The 24886-nt window shown below is 49.8% G+C and overlaps 1 protein-coding gene across 3 annotated transcripts; it reads right to left on the bottom strand.

Annotated features, from left to right (window-relative positions):
* Window positions 1–16: 16 nt before the first annotated feature.
* Window positions 17–24647, bottom strand: FBXO31 (F-box protein 31). Of its 3 annotated transcripts, none has more exons than XM_069027142.1 (10): window positions 24257–24647; window positions 17238–17309; window positions 15353–15439; window positions 11708–11784; window positions 10103–10270; window positions 9359–9433; window positions 7913–8022; window positions 7101–7254; window positions 6159–6520; window positions 17–4889 (listed from the first exon to the last, which is right to left on the bottom strand). In XM_069027142.1, the coding sequence occupies exons 1-10, from the start codon at window positions 24645–24647 to the stop codon at window positions 4667–4669; spliced, it is 1719 nt and encodes a 572-aa protein (XP_068883243.1). In that variant the 3' UTR covers window positions 17–4666. The 3 variants fall into 3 exon arrangements, with proteins under 3 accessions (XP_068883243.1, XP_068883245.1, XP_068883244.1); XM_069027144.1 differs by lacking the exon at window positions 24257–24647 and adding an exon at window positions 17543–19346; XM_069027143.1 differs by lacking the exon at window positions 15353–15439.
* Between the last annotated feature and the right edge of the window lie 239 nt (window positions 24648–24886).

The raw sequence follows: 24886 nt of genomic DNA, 5'->3' as shown, positions 1-24886 counted from the left end.
AAGAAGCAAACAGAAGTAAGTTCACAAAACTTTGCTTTTTATTATTTGAAATTGGAAAAGGCTCCTTGGGTAACAATGATCAGGTGTAAAAGTAACACACAGGGTTTGCTCAGCTTTCCAAAACCTGGGGTGAAGTAGGCCAGGTGCTGATTTTATACATCCTGTTCCTCTCAGAGCCACCAAGAACAGGACAGGCAAAGCCCCAGCCCTTGGGCAGGGGAGCAGACTGGGCAGGTGAGGTGTTTAAATTACAACTGCTCACGTTCCACATGGATATCTGTGGTGGTGGATGTCCAGTGGTTTCCTCCCACTGCCCTCTGTACAAAGCAGGGATTTATCTTTCACCTTCACTTTTAATACTTTATCGAGACTTATCCACACTCAAAACCTACAGGAAATGCCCAGATCGATCCATTAGTGTCATGTTAAAGTGGTGAGTGCAAAATACACGTGGGAACAGGGAAAGGGGAGTAATCAATGACAAAACAAAAGTGCAGATTGCTTTAATTAAGCTAATGAACACGGTCGAGCCGAGAGCTCTTTGCCTCAAAAGTTCCAAAGATTGCAATCCAAACAAAAAACCAGAATCACACATTTTAATTCAGCACACAAAGCACCCAAAGGTCAGTGGCACTCACAGTTTAGTACCTCTATCTTCCACTCCACATCCCAAAAAATTCACTGTTCCACTGGGAAGGGCAGCACAAGCCTTTGGCAGCTGAACATCAGAGGATTATTGGCCACGTGAGCAGCCAGCTACAAGACAGAGTTAACACATTATCATTCCCTAAACTAGCAAGTCGAGCCTAAACACCCCATTTCCACACAACAGCCAACACTCCCATCGAGTTCCACTAGGTTTAAATTAATAAAAAGCAAGAAAAAGTCATCCTTGTTGAAAAGTAAACACTGAGCCAGCTGCAGTTTGGGCTTTTCCTGGGAGCTGACAGCTCCAGGCACATTTGCACAGGAATTCCCTTTCTCCCCAGCACACATCTCCTAAGGAACTGCCCTCCAACAGCAGCACTGCTGCTCACTCCACAGAGAAGCTGACACCCGAATCCACAAACAATTCCATCCTTTTCCCCCCTCCTTAGTAAAACCCACCCTGACAAATCCCCATGGAGGGAAGAGTCTCCCACAACCACCAGGCCTAAGCACAGCATGTTCACAGCTCTCAAATCAGACCCAAGGCAAACAAACTGGAGCTTTGATGTTCCTGTTTTCCAGCTGGCCAAATCCATGTGTTCTGATGGAGGAGCAGAACCCAGCACATGAACCAGTCACTTTTTGTCCCTGAGCCAAAATTCAGCCCCAGGTCTTGCAGTGGCCATTGGGGCTCTGCAACCTCCCTGCAAAGGCTTTGTTTAATCCAAAAGGCTCCTGCCAAGAGTATTCCTACCCCTGACAAGTTGTTTTCCATCCTCGCCAGCACTTTCCACCCATCTGGGATGAAGAAATCCAGCCAATTGTCCCCAAGATTTCCTGCAGAGCCAACAGGACGAGGAGACGTCGGCAGCAGAGATTTATCACCATCTGCAGGGCCCCAGCACACATTATCCCTGTCAACAGCTCCCAGAAAGATCCCAGGGGGCTGGAGAACCGGGATTTGGGAAAGCAGTGGGGTATGCAGTGCTGGGCAGGGGGTGGAACAGCCTGTACCAAACATGAGCGAGCACAGCAAAGCCCTGTCCTGTCAGCACCACTTCCCATGAGGAAAAGCAGGACTGGGGAAAGCAGGAGCATCCCCCTGGCCATGGGGGATCAGATCCAAACTGCCTGCTCCTAAATGTCTCCCCTTTCCCAAAGATTGCAGGGCTGGGAGTTTTAACTCCGTGTTACCCTGCTTTGCTCTGGAAGCACTGACAGAGCCAGGCACAAAGGAACTGGCACAGGAGCATCCCCAGCATTCCCAAATCCATCTCCACAGCTTTCCTCACCCTCAGCTGAATCAGAGGGCATTTTCTTCTGAAATGCCACTAAAGCCTGCCAGGCTTGGAGCAGCAGCAGGTGAGAAAAGGCATCAGAGGAGGAATATTAATACAAAACTTGCTATTTCCTTTGCTCCAGACAGAACAAAGCCAGGGGGTACCAGCAGTTTTCCCTTTAATCAGGAATTATCCTGACGTTTTGAGGCCAGCCAGGTAAGTTATAAATAAAAAGATGCCACTACAGGGGCAAGGCAGAGCTGGGAAAAATTCCCACAGGGCATCAGCTTCCACCAAAGCCCTTCTCTCCAGCCAGCCAAGCAGGTCTGGCCTTTAGGAGACCCTTGGCAGAAGGGACAAGAAGCCTGGAGAAGAGCAGATGCACAACCTGTGCCAAGAGCAAACAGGTGACACCTTGCCCAGGTGACAAAGGACAGAGGCTACAGACAGGTCAGTACTTGGGAGAGCAACTCAAGCCTCAGGCCAAGCACTTGCAGGGCAATCAATGCAATCTGGATTTTAATCTCCATTTAAAAAATGTGAATCGTAATTTAAAAGCTAAAAGCAAAAATTCTCAAGTCAGTAATGTAAAACTTCAGGATTTAGATTTTTTTTTTGGTGGGGATATTGAAGTGGGGAGGAGGAATCTGCAATCAGAGCTATGGATCCAGCTGAAGAAGAGCTGGTTTTAGGGACATGCAATGGGAACAGCTGCCCAAGGGGACATCTCCCATCCCTTTGGGCTGTGAGGGAAAACACAAGGCAGACAAGAGATTGCCTAATGGCAAACTCCAAGATAAACAGGCCACTGAGACACCAAATAAAGCCCTAAACATAGAATCATTCAGGCTGGAAAAGACCTCTGAGATCAAGTCCAACCATTAACCCAGCTCTGAACATCTTCAGTTGTCCCAGGAACCTGCACCAAGTTAGAAACCTCAGTCTGCAAATCAGGCACAAGCTGTGCACAGAGCTCAGCAGCTGCAGCAGGCTGAGATGCCCAATTTCAGCTCCAGGTCACCTCTCTGCCCACACACCAAGGCACAGAGAGCAGTCACTCCCTCTCTCCCCAGCTCTGTGTGATCCAAACTGGCTCTTCCCTCTGCCAGGAAAACCCCTACAGGCTGCTCACAACCAACCTACTTTTCACAGCTTATTCACCAAGCCTGTAACAGCTCCTCACCCCCACCACTGAGGCAGGCTTTCCACTCCTCACAAACCTGCAGGAAATACAGCAAAAAGTGCCCTACATTACCTTCAAATTCCCAGAAGTTTGGAGAACTCTGATCAGAGAGACAGGAATTAATCCTGTGAGTGACATGAGCTGCTGCTCTGCATCCCTGCTGGAGCCTGGGTTCTCACACAGCTCAGAGACCTCATGAGCCAGAAATGGCAAAAAGCCCTTGTGTGAGTGAGAATAAAAGCTGCTCACAGGCACTGGAACCAGGCAGGGACTGAAACTTCTCCACAGAAGGGGCCTGAAACCTCCCAGCACAGGTACAGACACATTTAAAGACCTAAAACTGCAGAGATGTAAAGGCAGGGGTTTGTTAGACACTGATGAGGGGAGAAGAGAAGGGACCTGGAGTTTGTCCTCACAGCCAGAGAGCAGCTGCAACAAAGGGTTGTGTTAGTGCTGCTGGTTCATAGCACAGCTCACAGCCTGGAGATGAGCACTGGCCAGGATTTTCCTGCACAGCACAGTCTAGAGGGAATCTGCTTCCTCTCTTGCAGCACACAATTCCCAGCAGAGCTCAGATCTGCCATAAAATCACCTGGGATGAAACAAGGAAGAGAAGGGCCCTGTGAGTGGGGCAGCAGCACCCACCCAGCAGCACCCACCGTTCCAGGAGTCAGAACGAGCCACACAATAGGAGGACAATCCCTTGTCACTCCTTGGGACTCCAAAGGGCATCCTGAACAGGAATGACACCTGTGGGTCACACAGGACCAGTGACATGTGGCACCTTCTGCTGCCCATCTGGAGCCAGCTGGGCTTATCTCACAGCTGGGTTTCTTTTTTGCTCCTTCCTTTCCATTTTCAGACCCACTTCACAAGATCTGAGAAAACCTTCCAGGTACAAACCAGTCTGAACACATCAGAGCTTCTGCAGTTTACACCCAGTTCCAGTGCCACAGCCAGCTCCTGCAAGGAGAAAGAATCATCTCTGTGCTCAGGGAGACACCCAGACCTGGAGCTCCAGGGACAGCACATCCATCCAGCTCCAGAAACCAGGACAATGCTGAACACTCTCATCCTGCCCTTGCTGAGGGAATTCTCCAGAGGAAACCACACACTCCAATTACCAAGCCAAGGACGCAGCTATCACACCAGCCTGTCCTGGCAATGCTGCACCCACAGAAAGGTTTCTGGAGAGGAGGATGTGCTTTGTCACTGCCTGTTCCTCTGCCCAGCTCTGACCAGGTGTTGGTTTTGTCCCAATATATTCTTTTTTTGCACTGAGGAAGATCTGTTCCCTCCTCTGCAGGATCCCTTCAGCTCTACAAAGCCCAGACTGGGGAACAAGGACTGCTGGGAAGCAGCGTGGAGCAGCACAGAGGAAAGGGCAGTCATGGATGTCTGAACTGGGATGTGTGTACATTTGGGGTAAAAAGGCTTTATTCAAAGTGCATGCTTTTATCCAGAGGTACCAAGAGCGAGGACTCCCCACCCCAGCCCCAGCTGGGGAGCGCAGCAGCCTTTGCCACCCCGAGCCCTGTCCATCACCAACCACTCATCAAGTAGCCAGGGACTGAATGTTCTTGAGCATCTCATCGAAGGCCTCCCGGGAAGGCGCTTGGGCGTTCTGGAAGGAGACCTTGATGCGGCTGTAGAGGCTGAAGGATTTGAGCTCCAGCCAGATGAAGCCGAAGCGGTCGTCGTCGAACAGGACGAACACCCCCGGCGTCCGCTCGGGGCTGGTGAAGCCGTGGCCAGCGATGAGCCCCGTCCCGTAAAAACTGCAAGGGGATAAGGACAAAACAGGTGTGAGAACAACCAGAATCACCCAGTATTTAATCCAAAAAAATCAGCACAAAACTCTGATGAAGCCAGTCTTGATGAAGCCAGTCTTGATGAAGCCGGGTGTGACAGAACAGCGAGTTTTACACTCGGTTTAAGACAAGAAACTCCTCATTGCTACTTGCAGGTTGCTGCTTTGGGTTATCCTAATTAGCACCTGCACACCAAAGCTGGGTTTTTCAGTAGTTCAGCCCCCTAACCCATCTGAGATTAACTTGTGCAACTCAAGGATCAGCACAGGCTCAATCCTCCCAGGAAAGCAAAGGCACGTTGAGAGCATGACCAGAGAGGCAAAACCTAAGGGAAGGGAGAGAAATATCTAACAAGCAGAAAAATCTACCAGGATCTGAGGAGGAATAAAGGTCAGTCAAAGCTCTGAGCAAGCAGCAGGTGGAGCGGGGTTTTATCCAAACAACTCAGCTGTGACAGCAGGAGCCTTCTGGGATTAACCAGCTCTGGGTAGGTTTTTCCATAAGCACAGATGTTTGGCTGAAGGTCACCTGCCTAAGACTCAGCTTTAGGGCTCTTTTTCCACACCTCATTTAGTGTGCTGCTTCACCAACTCCAGCTCCCATTGAACACAGCTCTCTGCATGCCTACACCTCCTGCTTGGGGTACTCAGCACCTGCCAGGGCTGCCCCACGGCACCAGAGGCCAGGGAAAGGTGGGAGAGAGCACTGTGTTCCCACAGCCAAGGAACATGAATGACCACACATGGGAATGGGAAGCAGCTTGAACAGTTCTAAATATGTGAGCTGGGCAGCTCTGGGACATAAAACACACCAAAAAAATGGATGTGCGTGTGGAATTCAGGAGAGGTGCCAGCTTCGGAAGTAAATCCAGCAAGGAAGTGGGATGGCAGGTGACAGTGTGGTGAGAGAGGGAACAAACTAAAGCATGGGAAATTGGGCAGCAGAGGCAGGAACCAGAGAGGTTGTGAACTCCCCATCCCTGGAAGTGTTCAAGGCCAGGTTGGATGGGACTTGGAGCAACCTGGGATAGTGGAAGGTGTCCCTGTCCAGGGTGGGGGTGGAACAGGATGGGCTTTTAGGTCCCTTTCAACCCAAACGATCTCAGCATTCCATGAAATCTGAGCCCAAGGGGCTGGGAGATCCACAGGCAGGCAAAGGGCACACAAATACAGGACACACCTCCAAGATTCCCCCCTCCCTTTCAAAAAGTGACTGGGCCATAAAACCACCAGTTACCAGATCCGGCAGGTCCGGGGATAATCCTCGTTCCTCGATATCACTCCCATGGGCAGCACGAAGGGCTGGGAAGTTGGTGCCTTGTCCTGGGTCGTCCCCTCTGCCCCAGCTGCAGTCTCTTCCCCCTCAGCACCTTCTCCTCCCAGGGGACTGGCAGGCTGGGAGGCAGCCTGCTGGGAATGCTCCTCTTCCTCCTGCCGCTGCTCCCGCTCCTGCTCCTCGCGCCGGACCTGCTCCTGGACCTCCAGCACAATACGGGAGAGCTCGCTGAAGTCTCGCAGGTTCTCGATGTCAGGCAGCCGCAGAGGATGTGCCAGGTCTATCTCCACAGTCTGCTGTCCAGCTGGGATGTTGGGATCTCCCTAGGGCAGGAAGGAATAGCACGGCTGCACACACCAGGTGGTACAGAACCATCACCTGCCTTGTTAATAGTTCACTCTATTCTACAGTCACCAAGCTGGCAACAAAGAAAACCTGCTTGGACCTTGTTTGCTGTCCTCTGACATCTCTGCTTTCCCCTTCCCCGAAACAGAACTTTAAATCAAAAGCTGTACTTGCAAGGGTGAAAGAAAGTCAAAGCTGTAGCTGCACTTCACCAGAATCCCTCCCCCACGGGGAGGAAGGAGCTCCCCAGCCTGACTTCAGTGAAGAGCTGCCAACATTTGGTACCTGCTCTTCAGACACACACAGAGGATCTCCAGAGACCTGCTACCAGCTGTTCAGAGAAAGCAGCTGGAAGGGGGAGGAAAGGAAGGGGGAACCAGGAGAAACTTTGCAGAGCAGGTTCTGGCTACTCTGCATGTGCTGAGATTCACCCAATGCCACCAATCCCCACAGGGAGCAGGGTTTGGGCTGCCAACTCCCAGACAGAAATCTCTCCTGTGCATCCACGGCACTGAGAACACTTTAACAAGCACCTGAGAGAAAGGAAAATGCACTCACAGTGATCTTGGTGCCCTTGGCTTTCTTCCCATGAAAGCTCAGCATGACAATCTCCAGCCCGTGGCTGCCGTAGGTGCCTTTGAAGAGGCCTGGCTGGATGAGGTCGTCGGGGCTGCTGGGGGGGAGGTAGATGCGCCGGTACGTCAGGCAGTTGCTGTGCAAGAGAAAAACGTCAGAGAAGTCAAGAAAAAACCCCTCCCCATCAGCAATGGGTCTGCATTCTGCTCCTCCAGCAGCGTGGGGATGCTGTCAAGACAGGCAGGATCTGTGTATTCAGCAATGCCAACAAGCTGAGCGGATTTGCTTTAGAGCTCTGCAAGCACTTCCTCCCTCCCTGCACTTCTCTCCCCACCATCCTTGTGAGCACATCAGGAGATTCCTGCAGCAAAGAAACCTGCTCAGCCCTTGAGATTCCCAGAGAACCTGAGAGTGAAGCATATTTAAACATCTGCTACACCGAGGTGGCTGCTAATAGAAGCTTGGAGAGATGGTTAAATCCCCCAGTTTCTCAGGGACTCTTGATTCCTGCCCTACAGAGCACACTGACTAATATGGATAATAACCAGACACTCCTTGGGATCACAGGCATTTGCTCTGTCTTCAAATTAAACACAGTTAAACAACTCAAAAGCACCTTCCTGTGCACAGTTATTGTGTAGAACTTGGAATCCTATTCCTACTGCTGTCATTCCACCTCATCTCCCTGTACAGCTGGAAAGCACTGCAGAGACACAGCATTCCTCTGGCTGTGGAAGCCCATGGAAAACCCCTGTCTTGGGGAAAAATGCTTGTGAGGTTGTAGCAGCCCTTACTCATATTGGCTGGTATAGATGAACTTCATCAGGATGAGCTCTTGCATGTGTTCATGGAAGATGTCTTCCAGAGTCCGACCCCACTCCTCCCTCAGCCACGTCCGGAATTCCTGCAGCACGAGGAGAAAAGGGGGAGGATAAGGACATTGCCCCAAGATGACTTCACTGTGTGACTCTGTGGCAGCACATTTCACTGGCAGAGCCACAGACAGGGCACATCCTCTGCCAAAGACAGGGAAACGTGGCTGGATTTGGGAACAAGCACGTGTCGGCTCAGAAATATGCTTAACAAACAGTGATTATGGTAACTGCCAGTGGTCACACCATAAACAGGCTCCCCTTCAAAGAAATCCCAGGTAGAACCAATACAACCCTTCAGAATAAAAGCAAAAGCAGGGCCTGTTACTGCAGAGTAGCTCATCTACTCTTTCCCTCACAGTAACTCATTTGTGTGCCCACAAGCTGACTCCTGTGCCCTGTCCCGACATGTTCAACATAAAAGAAAAAGCTTTTGAAAAGCAGTGAGGGTTTAGGAGGTTAAAACCTGCTGATTTAATTCTGATGCATCTAAATCCAAAGGGTGCTTTGAAAGCATCTCCTGAAGTACCCCAACTCCAGCTCTGACAAGTTAATACCCTGCCAGGAGTTGGTGTGATAACAGCTTACACTGAGATAGCAGCCTGCCAAGTGATATTCCAAACCTGCCTCCTTTATCTTCCCAAGCCAGATCCTCCAATTACCATAATGCCACGCACACTTAACTGGTGCTTTGAAAGTATTAAAGCATTTCTCATCTGCTCCAGCACCAGAAAACACTTAACTAAACCTTTCACCCAGCTGTTTCCCATTAGCAAACAGACATTTTACAGAGTTCCTCAGAAGCAGCTCAAATATCAGATTTGTCACGTGGAACCAGCTGGAAGCAAACAGCAGTACCTGGCAAAGGTATTCATCCTGACATTTATACCTGCATTTAAACACAGGTATTTCACTCAGGAATCGGCCTTGCTGGGTAGAGCTGACAGACACAGGAGAAACAACCAAATGAAGCTTTTAATCCCTCGAGCAAGGCAAGCAGTGGGAAGGTGCCTCGCTGACCAGCAGGTATCCAAATGCAGCTGGTGCTCACTGTGTTTGAAAGATCTGAATTATACAGACAGAGATCAGTGCCTGGAGTGTTGCTGATGTCCAAGATGTGCTGCTGACCCTCTCTGGACCCTCTCTTGCTACCAAAACAAGAGGAAGGTGCTGGGGCTCAAAGAGCACCTTGACACAGAAAGCTGCCTGAAAGAAATCAGCTTGCAGCCTGGGGTTTCATATCTGCTCAATCACACAGAAATCAGAAGGCAGAAGGGCACCTCCCAGACCCCAACAGCAGCTGAGAGCTGCTCCTCAGGAAGAGGACACACAAAGAGCCTCAGTGTGGAGCCCTGGCAGAGCACTCACCTCCTGCCTCCCCCCTGACATCCGGTGGTGATCCGTCTGGTTGCACTTGGTGGAGAACTCGTCCTTCTTTACAATCTGTGGTTACCATGGAGGAGAATTGAACAGGTTACAGCCCTGTTCAGAGATGCTTTGGATGACGTAGCCAAGACTGCTCACAGCAAGTGCTTTACAAAACAAACATTACTGGATTTGCTACAACACAGAAATCCTTCAGTGCTACCGAGTGCAGCAGCTACAGAACAGAGAAATAAAAGCAATAAAACCTCAATGCACTCTAATGAAAATAATAGTTTTAAGCTGCTTCCCTATTTGAGCTTCCTCCTTTAAAGAAAAACAAACAGCCTGTCAGGAAGCTTTTCAAAGCATCCAGTGGATGCTGCATCACCTTCTCAAGGTCTCACTGTGGAGAGAGCTGGAGAACAGGTCTGTGTCTGCCTGGGCACACTCACCACCTGCCCAAGGCCAGTTTACACATCCTTTCCCCAGATCCTGGTGCTCCCACCATGCTCCAGCCCAACGGAAAACAGCACAACAGCCTGGCTGTGCCACTGCCAGGGAACAAATTCAGAGCAGGGAACAGCCCACACAACCTGTCAGACACATAATGAGCGTAAAGCTGGCGCCCACACACACAGCAGGGTGGTGAAAGCCACAGCTCTGAAATAAAATCCTCACAGCTTTTTGAGGAATCCATTCCCAAAGCTGAAGTGCACACACAATGCTGAGAGAGGCAGAGGAACTCACCTGGATGTGGCCATTATGAGGTCCCTTGTGACCATACATGCACTCCACCGTGGCACATTTCCTCTCCATCAGATGGATCCTGAAGAGGGGTTTAAATCTCATGGGATCATCCACGTGAGGGTCATGAGGTGGCAGGTACATCCAGCCAATGATGAACAAACCATCTACCTGCAGAGGGACAGGACACAAAGCCCACGAGATCAGCCCTGCATGATTCCTTGTGAGTCTGCAGCAAACTCTGAGGCCTCTTCTGGCCCAGGGCAGGAGCTGCAGAACAGTTTGCTGCATTCCCAAACAGCTTTCCAGCCATTAACCCAGACCATATGCACTCCCAGCACTCCCTGGGTGAAGAGAGTTTTTTTACAAGGCTTCCTGCACCACTGGAAAAAGCTCAGGCCTTTATTGTTGCAAATGACTTGCCTGGAGTGCAGGATCCAGAGGGAGAGACCACACAGCAAGTCAGGCTCTAATTGGTTTGAGAGCTCCTGCTGGCAGATATTCCAGCAGATGAATTCTGCTTCCCATGATTATCCCTGCCTTTTGGAGGAGGAATTATTTGGCTTTATTACTCAGAGAACACAGGAAGCAACACTCTCCTCTCCTGAGAGGCACAAGTGCCAGCCCCCTTCCTGCACACCTAACAGAATCCTCCCCCTCAGGCCCTGCAATTCCAGAGGCAGGATATTCTCCAAACAGAGGGACCTGAGATGAAGGCAGAGCAGTGCCACAAAGTCTTTATAAGGTCACAGTGGAAGTATTGATGCAGTTGGGTGCCCTCTTACACCAGTTCATGGAACAGAATCTTGCAAAATGCAAAGGCCTCATGTTTGTTCCGCTTCAACCTGGCAGTTATTGAACCTTGGTGCAGAGAAAAAAGGGCTCCAGGCAAACTCCTGGCTCAGCTCTCACCAGTTCAGTCAAACATTGTTCATTAACTGCTCTCCCAGCAGCACCAGAGCTGCCAGACTCCACACATCTTGCACCAGTGTCACTCTACATCTGATGCACCAGTCTTTGAGCTGGTGTAAAGGTTTGCCTTTTGCAAAGTCCTTTGCAAAAAGTTCAGCTGCAGGCAAAGAAAATGAAGTAAGTGAACAGATTCCTGTGCCAGCCACCGGAATATCAGTGTCAAACTCTAAATCAAGCCTTTCCCTCAAACACTGATCATGTTTTCTACCTGCTCCTGGAGCTCTGTTTGGCACAGAGCTGAAAAATAAAAGAACTGTCTGGAGGAAGGTGGCGATGATAAAAAGAATCCCAGAAGCATTCAGGCTGGAAGAGAGCTCCAAGACCATCGAGTCCAACCTGTGAGCAATCCCCACCCAGAGCAATGAGTGCCATTTGCACTCCAGGGATGGGGATCCCACCACCTCCCTGAGCAGCCCAGTCCGATGTTTAACAACCTTTCCTGTGAAGAAATTCCTCCTGATGTCCAACCTAAGACAAACCAAGGAAGAACCAAGGAGCACCCTCTGGGTCCAAATCACTCACTTGAGGGCTGACTGTTCAGACTTCTTAATGGTCTGGGAACAGCTGCCAAGGGTGGAAAGTGTGGGAAAAACCCCCCTCAGCCCTCAGAAGCCCCAGGATGAGGTACTCACTCACCACCACGTTCAGCAGTCCCCCGTAGGGCCCGATGTCCGGCTGCCACAATCCCAGGATGTGCCGGTAGCGGTGCAGCACTGGGGAACAGGGAGACACTCAAGTGAGCACATCCAGAGAAAGAATTGGGATTTTGGGAATGAAAAGCCTGCTCCCAGGTTGCACACAGCACTGACCAATAGCACCCACAACTGCATTGACTTGGGAAAAGTGGTTGTGTCCAAGCCCAGCCAGGAAGTTCTGAGCTGAGGCCTCGCCCAAGCTCACAAATATTTATATTCTTTGCTCCTGGCCCTGTGGAAGGGCAGAACCACCTACCTCAGCAGGAATTCCCGGGAAAGTTTTGCAACACAGTCCCAATAATACAAATCACACGATATAACCAGAGCTAAAAACAAATAGAAGCATCTGCCACCTCCAGTTACGAAAAATGCACTCGATGCTTCACACTGCAAAGCAACAGAAAATAGGGAAGGGCAGGAAGGCAGGAAGGAACAAGGAAATTTGAATATTCTGAAAGCATTTCACTGCCTTGTGTAGACAAACTTGGCTCCAGAGTTAAAGCATCCTTAGAAACAGCCACTGGGAGCACGGGCAAAGCACATGGGTCACTCCAGCTTGGGAATCTGGTGGTGAGGCCAGCTCAGTCACGGCCTTAAAAATTCTACAGAAGCAACCACACCTCAGCAGTGCCCAAAAGCTGCTTCCAAAACCCACTCGAAATCTACTGTAGCAGTTGAGGCTTCTCTGTTTCTTGTCTCAGAGCCAGGTGTCCCTCCAATCCCACCTAAACAGAGGAATATTTTCAGCAATCAGGAGGAAAGGGCTTTTACAGAATGATCTTAAACCTGCTGCTGTGAGGACAGCTTAGAGGTGGGACCTGCCTCCAGTCCTCACACAGCCATTCCTCTTGTCCATCTAATTTCCTTCTGTCCATCTGATTTCCTCACAGGATCAGTAACCTCCACAAGAAGGCATTACAGAGCCTGGCATTTTGGGCAGGAACAGCAGCATACATGTTATTTCCATGAAGAAGATATTTCACTTGCCTTAGAGATGTCCACAGCCAACTCAGAAGGCCACAAGAACTCAGTTTAACTTCCAGGACTGGCTTAAATAACAGCTTTGGGTTTGCATCAATTTAAAAGAAGAATTGTGTTTCAGTGCAGCTGTTCCAGCAGCTTTGTTTCATTAATTACTTCAGACAGCAAGAGCTACAGGAGTTTTTTTATCCCACCAAAGCAAGAACTTCCACAGGAGTTTAGGACAGCAGGGAGGGAAGTCCAGAGCTGCTGCCAACTGGCCTGGAAGAGCCTTTTCCCCGGGCAATAAACAATTTCAGACTGAGACTTGCACTAAGGCAAGCAGGCAAACCCCACTCCCAGCTCAGTAATTACACATTAATTAATGGCATGAGCTGCTCCACCCACCACAGTCTGCCTTCTACCCTGTCTGCCACAGAGCTGATAAAACCCAGCTTTTTTTTAATGTATGACTATTTTTTTAGGACAGAAAACTAAGCTATCCAAGGGAGATGAGGATGTTCCTCCTAGCCCAGCTCCTGTTAGGAGCAATTTCAGGAACTAGGGCTGATTTCTGGACACAGGAGACCAAAAAAAAAATCCCATTCATTTCCAGAAGCTACGGGGGAAAATGCTGGTACTTGGCCAAGGGCCCAAACAAGTCTCAAAGCACAGCTCAGTTTTCAAGCCTGGGCTGTCTCTGAGCTCCAGCAAAACAGCAGCTAATATTAATTGCAGGGAAAACCTGATGAATTCCAGCTCTGGCTCTTCCTGGTAGGAGACAGGAAGAATCTGATAGTTGTTTCCCTTCCTGCTCCTCGAAAGAAAACAGCACATGGGTCTTTCTCCAAGGTTTTCCACTGCCTGTGCTCAGTCCTGGAGAAGCCTCTTGCCTGTCCAAATTTCTGAGTCCACATCCTGCCAAACGGAGCAAAACCACATCCATGGGATGCTCCAGGACAACCTTCATCCAGCCTGGATGTTCCCCACGTTCCACAAGTAGCCCGGCACACCCTTCAGATGGGAAGGGGGCTTGAATCCAGCTGGGGATGGGCTTGGAAATGCAGGGAATGCCAAACTCCCACCAAGAGAAGGCTGTCTGGGAAAGATCCTGAGTAGGAAAGACCCAAACCACTGCAATTCTCCCGGACTCCTGGGATGCAGGAAGGTCTCTATAAGCAAAATGAGCTGGAATAATGGAAGTAGTGCCCAGGTTGGTGATGCCTGAACTGCTCATAGGGAGAGCTCAGAGTAATCCAGGTGAGCTTAAACCCCTGGGGAAAGCGATCTGAGCTCACCTGGGTGATACTACAGGAACAGGAATTAGGGAAGACTTCCATGGAAAATCCTGACAACACAGGAAGGGAAAAAAGGGAAATGGGCCATTGCATCTTAAACCACATGGGCTCAGAACCACGGAATCATTCAGGTTGGAAAAGACCTCTAAGATTATCGAGTCCAACCATCCAAGCTTCTCCCCAAGGAACACAACACAGCCCAAGAGAAAAGGGGCACATCAGAAGTTTGGGGCTACAGCTAAAGAAGTAATAACTGAGGGAACAGCAGTAAATGTCATTTAAGAGCCCCCACAAACAGCATGTTTGGAGCAAACATCCAATCTCCAAAGGAATCCATCTTGCAGCTTGGATTTGCTTCCCATTCCCATCCAGCCTCGGAACACAGTTGGTGTTGACAGGCACCCCAGGCTGCCAAACCCCAAACTTTTGTCCCAGTTCCTGCTGTGTAGCCGTGCTGCTGGTCTGTCCTGACTCACATTAAAGTCCCCACCTTCCCAGCATGGCCTCTGCTCAGTTGCTTCCCTCAGCACAGGGAATTCTGCAGCATCCACTCCCTCATTAATGTGTGTGATAAACTCCATTCCCAAGCAGCAGTGAGTTAGTAACTGAGTCTGCCAAACTCTGCAGACCCAAAGGAACATCAGAGACAGCTCAACACCCTCTCCAAATAAACACCAAACACTCCTGGCTTCCTTAATTGATGTAAACTAATCAGTCCTTCCCCCTCAATTCCTGCTGAACACTAAACTCCAAGGGTTTAACTATTCCTCCCTCAACACAACACGAGGAGGGGAAAAAAAGGTTATCCAAAATGAGGAAGGCAAATCACAATCTTTCAAACATTAGCAGAACGTTTCCTAGAGACAGATGGTGCTTAAAAGCATTCAGTGTGCAGGGAGGGAATTACTATGGGAACACTCAGCATTTTGCACTGGAGAGGGCTGTGGATTTGACTGTGGCTCACTTAGATCACGACAAAGCTCTTTGCCAGTCCAGAGTTGCTTTTGGGAGGCCTCACCAGGGTATCAGAATTCTTCCCTCTAAGAAAGGAGCAATTCCCAACGAGCAGAGTGAGTGCTCCTGTTCTGTGAGGAGAGATCCTCAAAAAAGCACCTCAAAAAAAGACCAACACCCCTCAGTGCCTGCCCTGCTCACGCTGTCACCCTGCAGGGTCACAGCGCTCCTCTAACACACACCAGCCACAACTGGTGGCACCTCCCTGCTGTCCCAAGGTCATCCCCAGTCCTTTGCTCCAAGCCAGGGCACACTCCATGCAGCATCCCGGGCGTGCTGGGTGCAGGAAGCAGCAGCAGCAGCGGGGTACGTACGGCAGGTGTAAACATCTCTGTACTCCATGTGCTCGTAGTCGGGCAGGATTTTCATAAAACGCCCCGACTTCACCCGTGGGTTTATACCTGAACAGACAGAGCAGGGTGAGTGCCAGCAAACTCTGCTCCACTGGGACCAGCAAACAGTTCCATGGATCTGGAACAACCACGCAGGGAAGTCCAGCTCTCTCCTTGACTTTGCTTCCAGTTGGTTCCGTCACCCCCGGTCTCGTGTGAGCAGGATTTCTCACACAGGACCTGTTCCAGATTCCCACAGACATCATTTACAAATGGCATCCAGTGAATTCCAAGTGGAATCAAAGTCCTTCCTCAAACTCTGCACTGCTGCCTCAAGAAGACCAAGTAAGTCCACAGACAGCAGCCCAGGCCTTGGATTAGTTCTGCTTTCAGGCACTTGAGCTCAGCTCCCATTTTGCCCCACCATTTCTCACAGAAGCACACTCAGTGAACAGAAAAGTCCATGCAGTAATCCCAAATTAACTCCTCTGCAATTAAAGAGGTTTATGGGACAGTAGAGAAAATGGGGTGACACCACCAGGAAACTGCTCCTGGCACAGGGCAAAGTTCTGCATCTGAGCAGAGGAGCTGAGATGGCACATCCTGAAAGCCAGAACGGCTGCCAAGCATTCCCACTCTGGAGCAACCATCACTGGTTGGGATTGCTGGATGGATACAGGCACAGACCTCACAGAGAAGTGCAGGAAAGACCATCACAGGGGTGGTTCTCACACACCAAGTGTGACTCTTTGTTAATGGATGCCATGGGTTTGAAAACTACTCGTGGAAACAGAGTGAGACAGATCTATTGCAGGTTATTAAATAAACAAACTGATTACACTCTGGAAAACTGGAAACAGTGGGAATGTTTAGGGAAATATCCCACAGGGTTGCTCTCTCCTCGGCCTCCCTGCCCACAGCCATGGCTGGGAGATACTGGGCTAGAGAGTCACCACTGTCCTGAGCCAGGAGGGCCATTTTTACCCACAGCTTGTGCATAAAAAGCACCAAGTATCACTTTAATATCTCTGAGCCATGGAAGTTATGTAGTAAAAAGGACTACAGGTCATGAAGAGATGCTGTCCCACTTAGAAGTGGCAATGAAGAGCTAACATCTGACCTGGTGTGTGCTGTGTAGCTGTCACCACATCAGTGCCACACAGAGATACGGGATTAAATAGGAATTAAAGGTTAATGGGACTTCTCTGGGGACATCTGTGTGCTGGCTCAGCATCACTCAGCCCTCCCAGCCAGGAGAATTAGGCAGCTCCATTCCTAGTGTAGTAGAATAGGGAAAGACAGATATCAGGTGATGAAATAATTTTCCTGTGGATGCTCAGCAAGTCTATTAAGGATGGGATTAAACCCCTTCTACCTGTTCTTCTTCCCAGCTTTAAGATCAGTACTTGAGGTCACTGCTGCTTCCAGGTTCTAAAGGGTGCCACCCCCACAGACATTCCCAAAACACACTGACAGCTCCTGCCAGGCTCTCCTCCTTCAGGGAATGCTCATCCCTTTTCCACTCTCCTATAGCCATTTCCTTTCACTGAGATCAAGGCTTAGAAAAAATACCCGTTAGTTCCTTAGCAAAATCTGAAAATGGCAAAACAGGAGGAAAAAACCCTAATATACTTCATTAAAAAATTAAATTCCATGCTCTTTTCCCACCAAAGGATTGGGAGGCACAGAAATCCCAACTCTTGGCATCTGCTTGGTATGAAATAAAACTCCAAACATGTCAACTTCCCAATGAAACCCCTGCAAGTCAGTCTGAACAACTTCTGCCATCAAAGTTCAATAAATATTCAACACTTCTATGCTCTAAAAACAGGTATTAAGCAAGATTTGGATTGGGTTTATCACTTACGTTTGGCGTAAACATCTCGACAGGACACTCCTGTGATCTCCAGCTTCCTCAGGTTTTCACACACTCCATACTCTGCAACAACATGGAAAAAAGGGTCAACTCTGGCACAAACAAGTCTGCACCCAGAGTCTTGGTAGCAGCTACTGAGATCTGATCAGGTGCATTCTTGAAGCTGCCAGAGTAGACCAAGAACCTTAGTTTTGCTTTACAAACCGGATGTGATTTTGTGGACGATTCCAAGACATTTCACAAGCAATGCCTACAACAAACACACCATAAGGCACAAACACACCCTGCAAACTCACAGCTGCTCACACCTCAGCCAGGAAGAGTGTGAAATGTGGGAGACATCCCCATTCCAGCTGGGATTGTGTGCCTGTTTCCAGCAAATCACCGCTGTGCAGAGCAATTATCTACTCCCACTGAGGTACCCGACAGGGAAAACTGCTTATTAGGATCCTAAAGGAAAGGTCACAGATTAGAAAAAGAATGAAATGGAGACATAAAACAGACCCCAGCATGCACAAATATGGTTACACTTGAAAGCAGATCAGATTGAGAGGGGGGTGTTGTACAGGCAGATGCCTTTGATTGCTCCCAGAAGCCCCGAAAACAAAGGGAGTCGGAGATCTCGGAGCAGCTTTGAAGCAGAAAATGAGATTCTCTCCTTTCATTTTCAGGAAGTCAACATCGAACTTCTAAGAAACTTCAAAAAGAAATAAAAGCCAAGTACTAATGTCTCAATGCCAGAAATCTTCAGAAGAGCAGAGGGAGGAAATGAGAGTAGGGAGATCCCAAAAAAATCAGCAGTGACAATGCCACCCTGCTGCAGTGACCCCGATAGATCTCAGCAGTTGAAAAGTGCCCTCCTTGACATCAAAGACATCAACAGTACAGATCAAACAGCAGCTTTCCTCAGCAGCACAAACATCTGCCAGCTATTTGACACAAAACTGTATCTCTGCAGACCCTCATCAAGCCGTTAAATATGAAACTGATCCTCAGCTAAGCATCCTTGAATCACCAACTGTGGCTGTGAAGCACCACCTAACACTGGAAACCTGCTGCAGGAGAGCATTCAGGTTCCAAAGATGAGAAAAGCAGGAGTTTCCCTGAATGAATTCAGCCTCCTTCTGTCTATAAATACAAGCACATGATGAGAAAGCCCTCACAGGGTTTATTGTCAGCCTGTCTCCAGGGAACACACGTCCCGCACACATCGCTCCGCCTAAGCGGTGGTGAGGGCAGCAAAGGTGAGAGGGGCACAAGGCACAACAAACGCTGCCCTTCACCAGAAACCACCAAGGGCAGTGGCAGAATTCCTGCTGGCTTCCGTAGGCAAAGCCAGAGGAAGCTCTGAGGGTTCAGAGCTCAATCCCAAGGTGGGCTGAGGAAGCACAATTAGGAGAGGGCAGACGAGCTGAGCTCGCAGGAAGAACAGCCCAGCATAAACAAACCATTTAGTGCTGGGTCTGTGCCAGCTGTGTCCTGCAGATCCATGAAACCAGAGCTCCACAGGAGCCTGGGAATGCAGCCCCACCCTGCCAGAGCCTTCCAGGCTCTCCAGCACTGCTCTGTCAGTGAGAATGTGGTGGGTAAATACATCACAGGGATGCAGGGAACAGTGTGGAATGTCCCCAGCTGACTGGAAAGTCTTTGGAAGAGGGCAGGAACAGCGTGGTTTGGGAACAGGCAATTCTTGTCCATGTAAACAAACACTCACATGGCCCCAGGATGGGTGAGATGAGCCCTTCCCATTGGAGGCAGGTTGAAGTCAGGCAGAGAAGGGATTTATACTGCATGGGAAAGGGAGGATCTTGCCCAAATGGAATCTCTAACAGCACCAAGAGTGACACTCTCTCTTCCCACAGAAGGGGCCGATTTTTCCCAAAGCCTTCTCCCTAATCCATAAATCACTCAAGTGAGTGCCATGGGAGATCCACCACCAGCAGCTACCTCCAAATAACAGGGTGGGAAGGCATTTGATGTCAAAGCTTCATGCAAGGGCTCTTGATAACCTGCCGTGAAATTTTATGAAAGTCAAACCATTATTAAAGTGGTTGTAATTAAAACCTTTCCTGGAAAGATTCAAATAACAATTTCCTTTAAATAACAGAAAAATTTAGGATTTGTATATTGCTACACATTATTTGTCATTAGATATCCAAGTCCTATAAGAAAGTATTATCAAGAAAAAAACAATCTCATCTTAATGTGCTTTAACACTCATTTTATAACTAATTCTTACCCTGTTTTGGTCAGCAAACAACTAGAGAGAGAGTGAAAATGCCACAGTGACGGCTGAGCTCCACAAGTGCATTACTGCAGCTCTCCTGACCCAGCTGTTCACACCAGGATGGCCATTTTATGGGAAAAATCAATCTTTTGGCTCACAGTGCCTAAAAACAACACCCCTCCAAATAGCATAAGCAAGAAAGGCCATCTCTTTTTAACCCAGAAGGCAAGAGGGACATAAATTAACAGCAAGTAGAGCTTCGAGATAATGAGAGAAAAAGAAAACTGGTAAGGTTTTCTTTACAGAGAACTGAAATCCCTTTCCAAGAAAGATCTGAAGAGCTCAAGCTTCCTGGAAAATTCCACTTCAGTGCAATTAAATCTATTTTAAGGAAATGTTATCTCAGTGCAATAGCTCACTGAGTAAAGTATTTTTATTTTAAGGAGTTAATAGTCACCGAAATTCACATCCTTAGAAAATGGCTACTTAATCCTGCTCCCAAAGCAAGGATGGAAATTGGTTTTTCCAAGTTCCCACTGACCAGCTGGAAAGGCTGCTGGAGTGGGTTTATAAGGAGTGCTGATTTCCCAAACACAGGGACACGCTGCTGTTTCCATGGTCACATGCACGGGAATTTAAAGGACTTGGAAAAGCAGTCTCCATCTAGGCATGAGCTGCACTAATACTTCTCCAAGTGGCATTTATTCCTTGCCCTGCTCCCACTTCCAAGCCTCACATTCCCTGTTCCTCCCCCAAAAGAAGCTGTGTCACCCCCACCCTGCGTGGCCCATGCAGGAGTTTAAAAACAAGCAAGGTTCTTCCACCCCAGGTTGGGAAGAACCCCTGTGCTCACATCAAAGCCCCAATTCCTGCTTTTCTGCTGCCTCTCCCAGCACAGCAATGCCAGGGAGCTGCTGGAAGCTGTGTGTGCACATCCACAGCTTTGAGGAAATGAGGATGTCTGGCAGAGCTCGATCCCCTTCACCATTACTGAACTTCCACTGTGTCCTGGCTAATCAAATCCTGCAATTATCCCTGGATAAATGCATGTTCACAAGGCTGGACACAGAACAGAGAGGATAAAAACTCACTGGGTTATTCCAGATACCACAAAAATGAGAGATTCTCAGGTTAGCACCTCTGAAATACCAGGTGGACAAATTTGGAACTGGATTCTTGTTTCCAAAGGCTGAGCAATCAGATTAAAACACACCCAGTCCTCTCCCAAACACTTCTCCCAGGGAAAAGCTTGGAGTTACCATGGAGGAAAAGGAGATTTGATCTGCAACAAATGCAAATATTTGTGGAAACCCTAAAGCAGAAGATGTGCAGCTTGCAGACAGGTCTGAGACTCTGAAGGGTGGCTGAGAGTGCTGAGCACCTGCCTGAGCAGTGAGGAACAGCAAACCACTACCAGGTTGTAGTTTAAAGGCCAGAAAAGGTCATCAGAGATGAAGAAAAGCCACAGACTGACACTGCACAATGCTTCCACCTCACACAAAGGGAGCTTGGAGCTTTGTGACTTATGAAAATCACTTCCACCTTCACGAGGGCACAGCACTGCAAGAAATGGCTCCTGTTGTGGCAGCTTTTGTGCATCAAACTCCTGCATGGATTCCCTGGAGTCTTGTAAGAGCTGAACCCCACCCAAGAGTCTCCTCACTGAGTGTACAAACCACATTTCCCAGCCTTTTTCCCCCACTCTTCTCCACAGGCACCTCTTTCCATACAACCTGAAGGTCAGAAACTTCAGCACCTTGGCTGACATTCTGCAGCAGGCCCAAGAGCTGCTGGAGGTTGCTTTCACAAACAAAAGCCTTTTCTTCCAAGCTCTAGAGCTGGTTATTCTGCATTACTGGTCTGTTCCCAGGTGTCCTGCTGCACTTGCCCTGTTCTGGTTTAAGAAAAAAGAAATTAAAGATTAAAAATGGACTATAAGGTGTTAATCAAGGTAGGTCAGGCCACCAGCCAGGGTGACACGAGCTTTAATTCTGCTCCTGCTGCAGAGATCAGCAATCTCCTATTTATAGAAAACATGGAAGTGACTGCAACCCTCTCCTTGCCAAGGAAGCAATCCAGAGACATTGTTTACCCCACACAGTTGCAATGATAAAAGGACAACAGCTCTGACAGTCGTGTCAGTGCTACACAATTCCCCCTGCTTCATCCCAGCGCTCTCCCAGTCCTCCACCAGCAGCAAAAGGCACTCCACTTACAGGCAGACAAGTCCTCTGGACACTTGGAATAATCACAGCATGTTTTCAGACTATCTACAGCTGAGCTGGCCCAGAGCAGGGCAGAGCAAGGCATCAACACTGCATGGACTGAGGGCCCCATCCAACTTGGGACACAGCCAGGCTGTTCCTCACATCCAGCGCTGCTCTTGTCCAAGGAGAAGGGAAAAATGGCCAAAACAAAGCACTGCAACAACAGCTTCTCCCAGAGAAGCTTCTGTCTGTTCTGATGAATTTCAGGATCCTTTCCTGCCTCTGCACTGCTGTGCATTCCTAAAAACAGAAGTAGTTTTGCACATGTAGCTGACACCAAGCTGAAGTCTCCCAGTTACTTCTGGAACATCGTGCTTGATTTGGATGATCCTCATGGATCCCTTCCAACTCAAGATATTCTGTGATTCCATGAGCATCAGGAGGCCTCAGAGTGAATAAACCAGCAAGGCACATGTGTTCTTGTTCTGTTTTTAGGACATGCAGCCTCACCACACGACTCAGGCAATACAAACATGCACTTAAGCACTGACTAGAGATGGGAATTGGTTTGGTTTTGGCAAAGATTACAAAAAGTGATGACATTTTATGTTTGACTATCACACAGTCTCCGGTGCATGGCTGTGCAGAAACACAGCACAGAGTATTTTAAGTTTTAAATGTGTATTTATTTACCAACACCTGATGTTTACCCATAAAATAATGCCTAATTTTATCCTCGTGTGTACAACTACTCAAAGTTCCACTCCTACCACAGCAGAGCAATGCAAAGCACCACAAACAGCCTGAGAAATCCAGCTGAGGAACTGCTTGGAAAACCAGGGCTGGTTAAAAGATTCAGGATCAGTTTCACCACTGTAGGAAGTCTGCTGGCCAGGAACTGCCCCTTATCTGTTCAGCACGGCTTGGGCACCAGCCTCTGGTACAGGAGCCTCCTCAGCCACACCAGCAGCCATCAAGCTGCTCTCTGACCCTCCTTGGAATGGATATGTTGGGAAGCAGGAGAAATTACACGCAAAAAGCATCAAAATTTGGTTTATGCACCTCTCACCTGGTAGTTAGCTAAGGGCCATAGACAAAAGTGTAGTCTTGATACCTTCCCTTCCTGTCCAGGTTAGTTTTAGCCATACCAATTCCACTGTTTCCTTCATTTCCTTGAATTTCAGCTGAGCTTTTGAACACTGCTTTGTCTAGTGGAAAGAAAATCCAAGGAGCAGACATGAATTAGATAGATAAATGCATTTCTCCACCAGGCCTAATTTAGTGGCTCTTTTACAAGTCAACCGTGCCTATAGTTAAAAAAGTGACATATATTTCTATATACACATCTTGCCAGGATCATAACCTATTAAAATAATTAATCAGTGAAGTTTTGCAAACCATTCATCAAACACACAAACATCCATGAGGGCTCTATGTCACTAGAGGAGTGTAAGGAAGGAATTAACACCATTTCATTTGCCTGTCTCCTACAACCAATGTTAAATTATTGGGACAATGCTGAACTATGAAATACGAATGCTTTGGTTTACATTTTCCAGGTGCAGTTTTTGTGTTGTCCAAAGGTTCTTGGATAGTGCTGATAAAGGCACAAATTCATTCCTGCAAGGCTTCAGGCATTCCAACAGATCCCACGGCAGGCAGCCACTGACATACCCAAATCTTTCATCCCTGTGCCCTCACTGGTATTAAAAACAGAAAGCAAACAGGGAAATACACATGACTTCATGTGCTGGCAGCAGCAGCACCTGGCAGGATGGCAGCGTTTGGAAAGAGGATGAGCACAGCAAGGCAGACCTTGGGAGGTGGGACAGGACTGAAATAACAGAGGACAGAGAGCCACAACGGTGGGAGGACGAGGATGAGGAGTAACGAGGGAGAACTGCAGCCTCATAGAGCACAGCTGAGAAAAAACACCTCCGAGGCCTTCACATTACTGCAGCACAGCATCCTTGCACCAGACGATCCCTGAAAAATGCACACACGAACCTGGAACCTCTCCACACCTGGCTCTATGCTTCCCCAAAGGATGTGCCTGGCCTCCTCCGTGCACCACAGGACCCAGAGGGGCTCCCTGCCCCCGGTGTATCCCCCGTGTCTCCACGGCTCCAGGAATCCCAAGGGCCCCCCTTTCTCCCCTGCTGCCGGGGTTGAGCATTCCCTGTCCTCGCTGCCGAAACCCCCCATCCTCAGGATTCCCCCAAGGACATGCTGCATGGAGGCATCATCTTCCACGGCCTGCTGCCATCCCACTCCTCCCTTTTAGCTACTCCTGGGGGACAACCTCAGCTCAATGCCCTTTGCCACAAGTGCCACCACCAAGGGACCGTGCCCAGGGGACCCGAAATGTGCCCACTTCTCCACCCTGCACATGCGGAGCCCTGCGAGCCACGGCCCCACAGCCTGCACCCCCAGACCCCAGCTCTGCCCGGCACCCACGGAGCCCAGCCCTTCCGGACGCCCACTCCATCCCCTCCCGCACTCTCCGTGTCCTCCTGCATCCTCGAGGCTGCTGCCCTTGCAGCCCCGGACCGTGCATCCCCTCGGGCGGGCGGTACCTTCGCGGCAGCGCCGCCGCCAGATCGTGTCGGTGCGGAGAATGCGGCGAAAGGTGGTGCAGACTCGGGCCAGGCTGGGCAGGTCGGTACCGGGCAGGGAGCCGAAGATCTGCACCAGGAGCTCTGGGGGCAGCTCCAACAGGGACAGCGGGGCCCGCCCGGCCGGGCCGGCCTCGACGGAAGGCGGCAAGGGCCGCCCGCCCTCAATGCGTTCCGCCGCCTCCTCGTCCTCCGTGACGACGACGACGCCGCCGCCGCCGCCCGCTTCCTCGGGGTCGGTATCGGTGTCGGGCTCGCTGTCGGCGGCCCCGCGGCGCTGCTCCCTCGCCGCGCCGCGCCGGCGGCAGCCGCGGGCCGGCCCGACGCCGCACAGCCGCGCGCACACCGCCATGGCCGCCGCCGCTCTGGCCGCCGCTCCGGGGCGCGCCACCGCGCCCGCCGCTAACCCCGCCCACCCCAAAGCCCGGCCAATCGGTGCCGCCCGTCCCGCCGCTGGGCCACGCCTACCGCGCGGCTCCGCCAATCAGCGCCGCCTCATCTAGCCGCGCCCCGCCCCCGCCGGTAGCGGACGCTGTTCCCTAACCGATCCAACCAGCGTGCGCGCCCCCTAGCGGGCGGGGGGACCGCGCG

This window comes from Aphelocoma coerulescens, chromosome 11 (assembly GCF_041296385.1).
Source record: "Aphelocoma coerulescens isolate FSJ_1873_10779 chromosome 11, UR_Acoe_1.0, whole genome shotgun sequence".
NCBI classification, from domain to species: domain Eukaryota; kingdom Metazoa; phylum Chordata; class Aves; order Passeriformes; family Corvidae; genus Aphelocoma; species Aphelocoma coerulescens.
The sequence above is the reverse complement of the archived record's forward strand: the minus strand, read 5'-3'. Positions and strand labels throughout refer to the sequence as shown.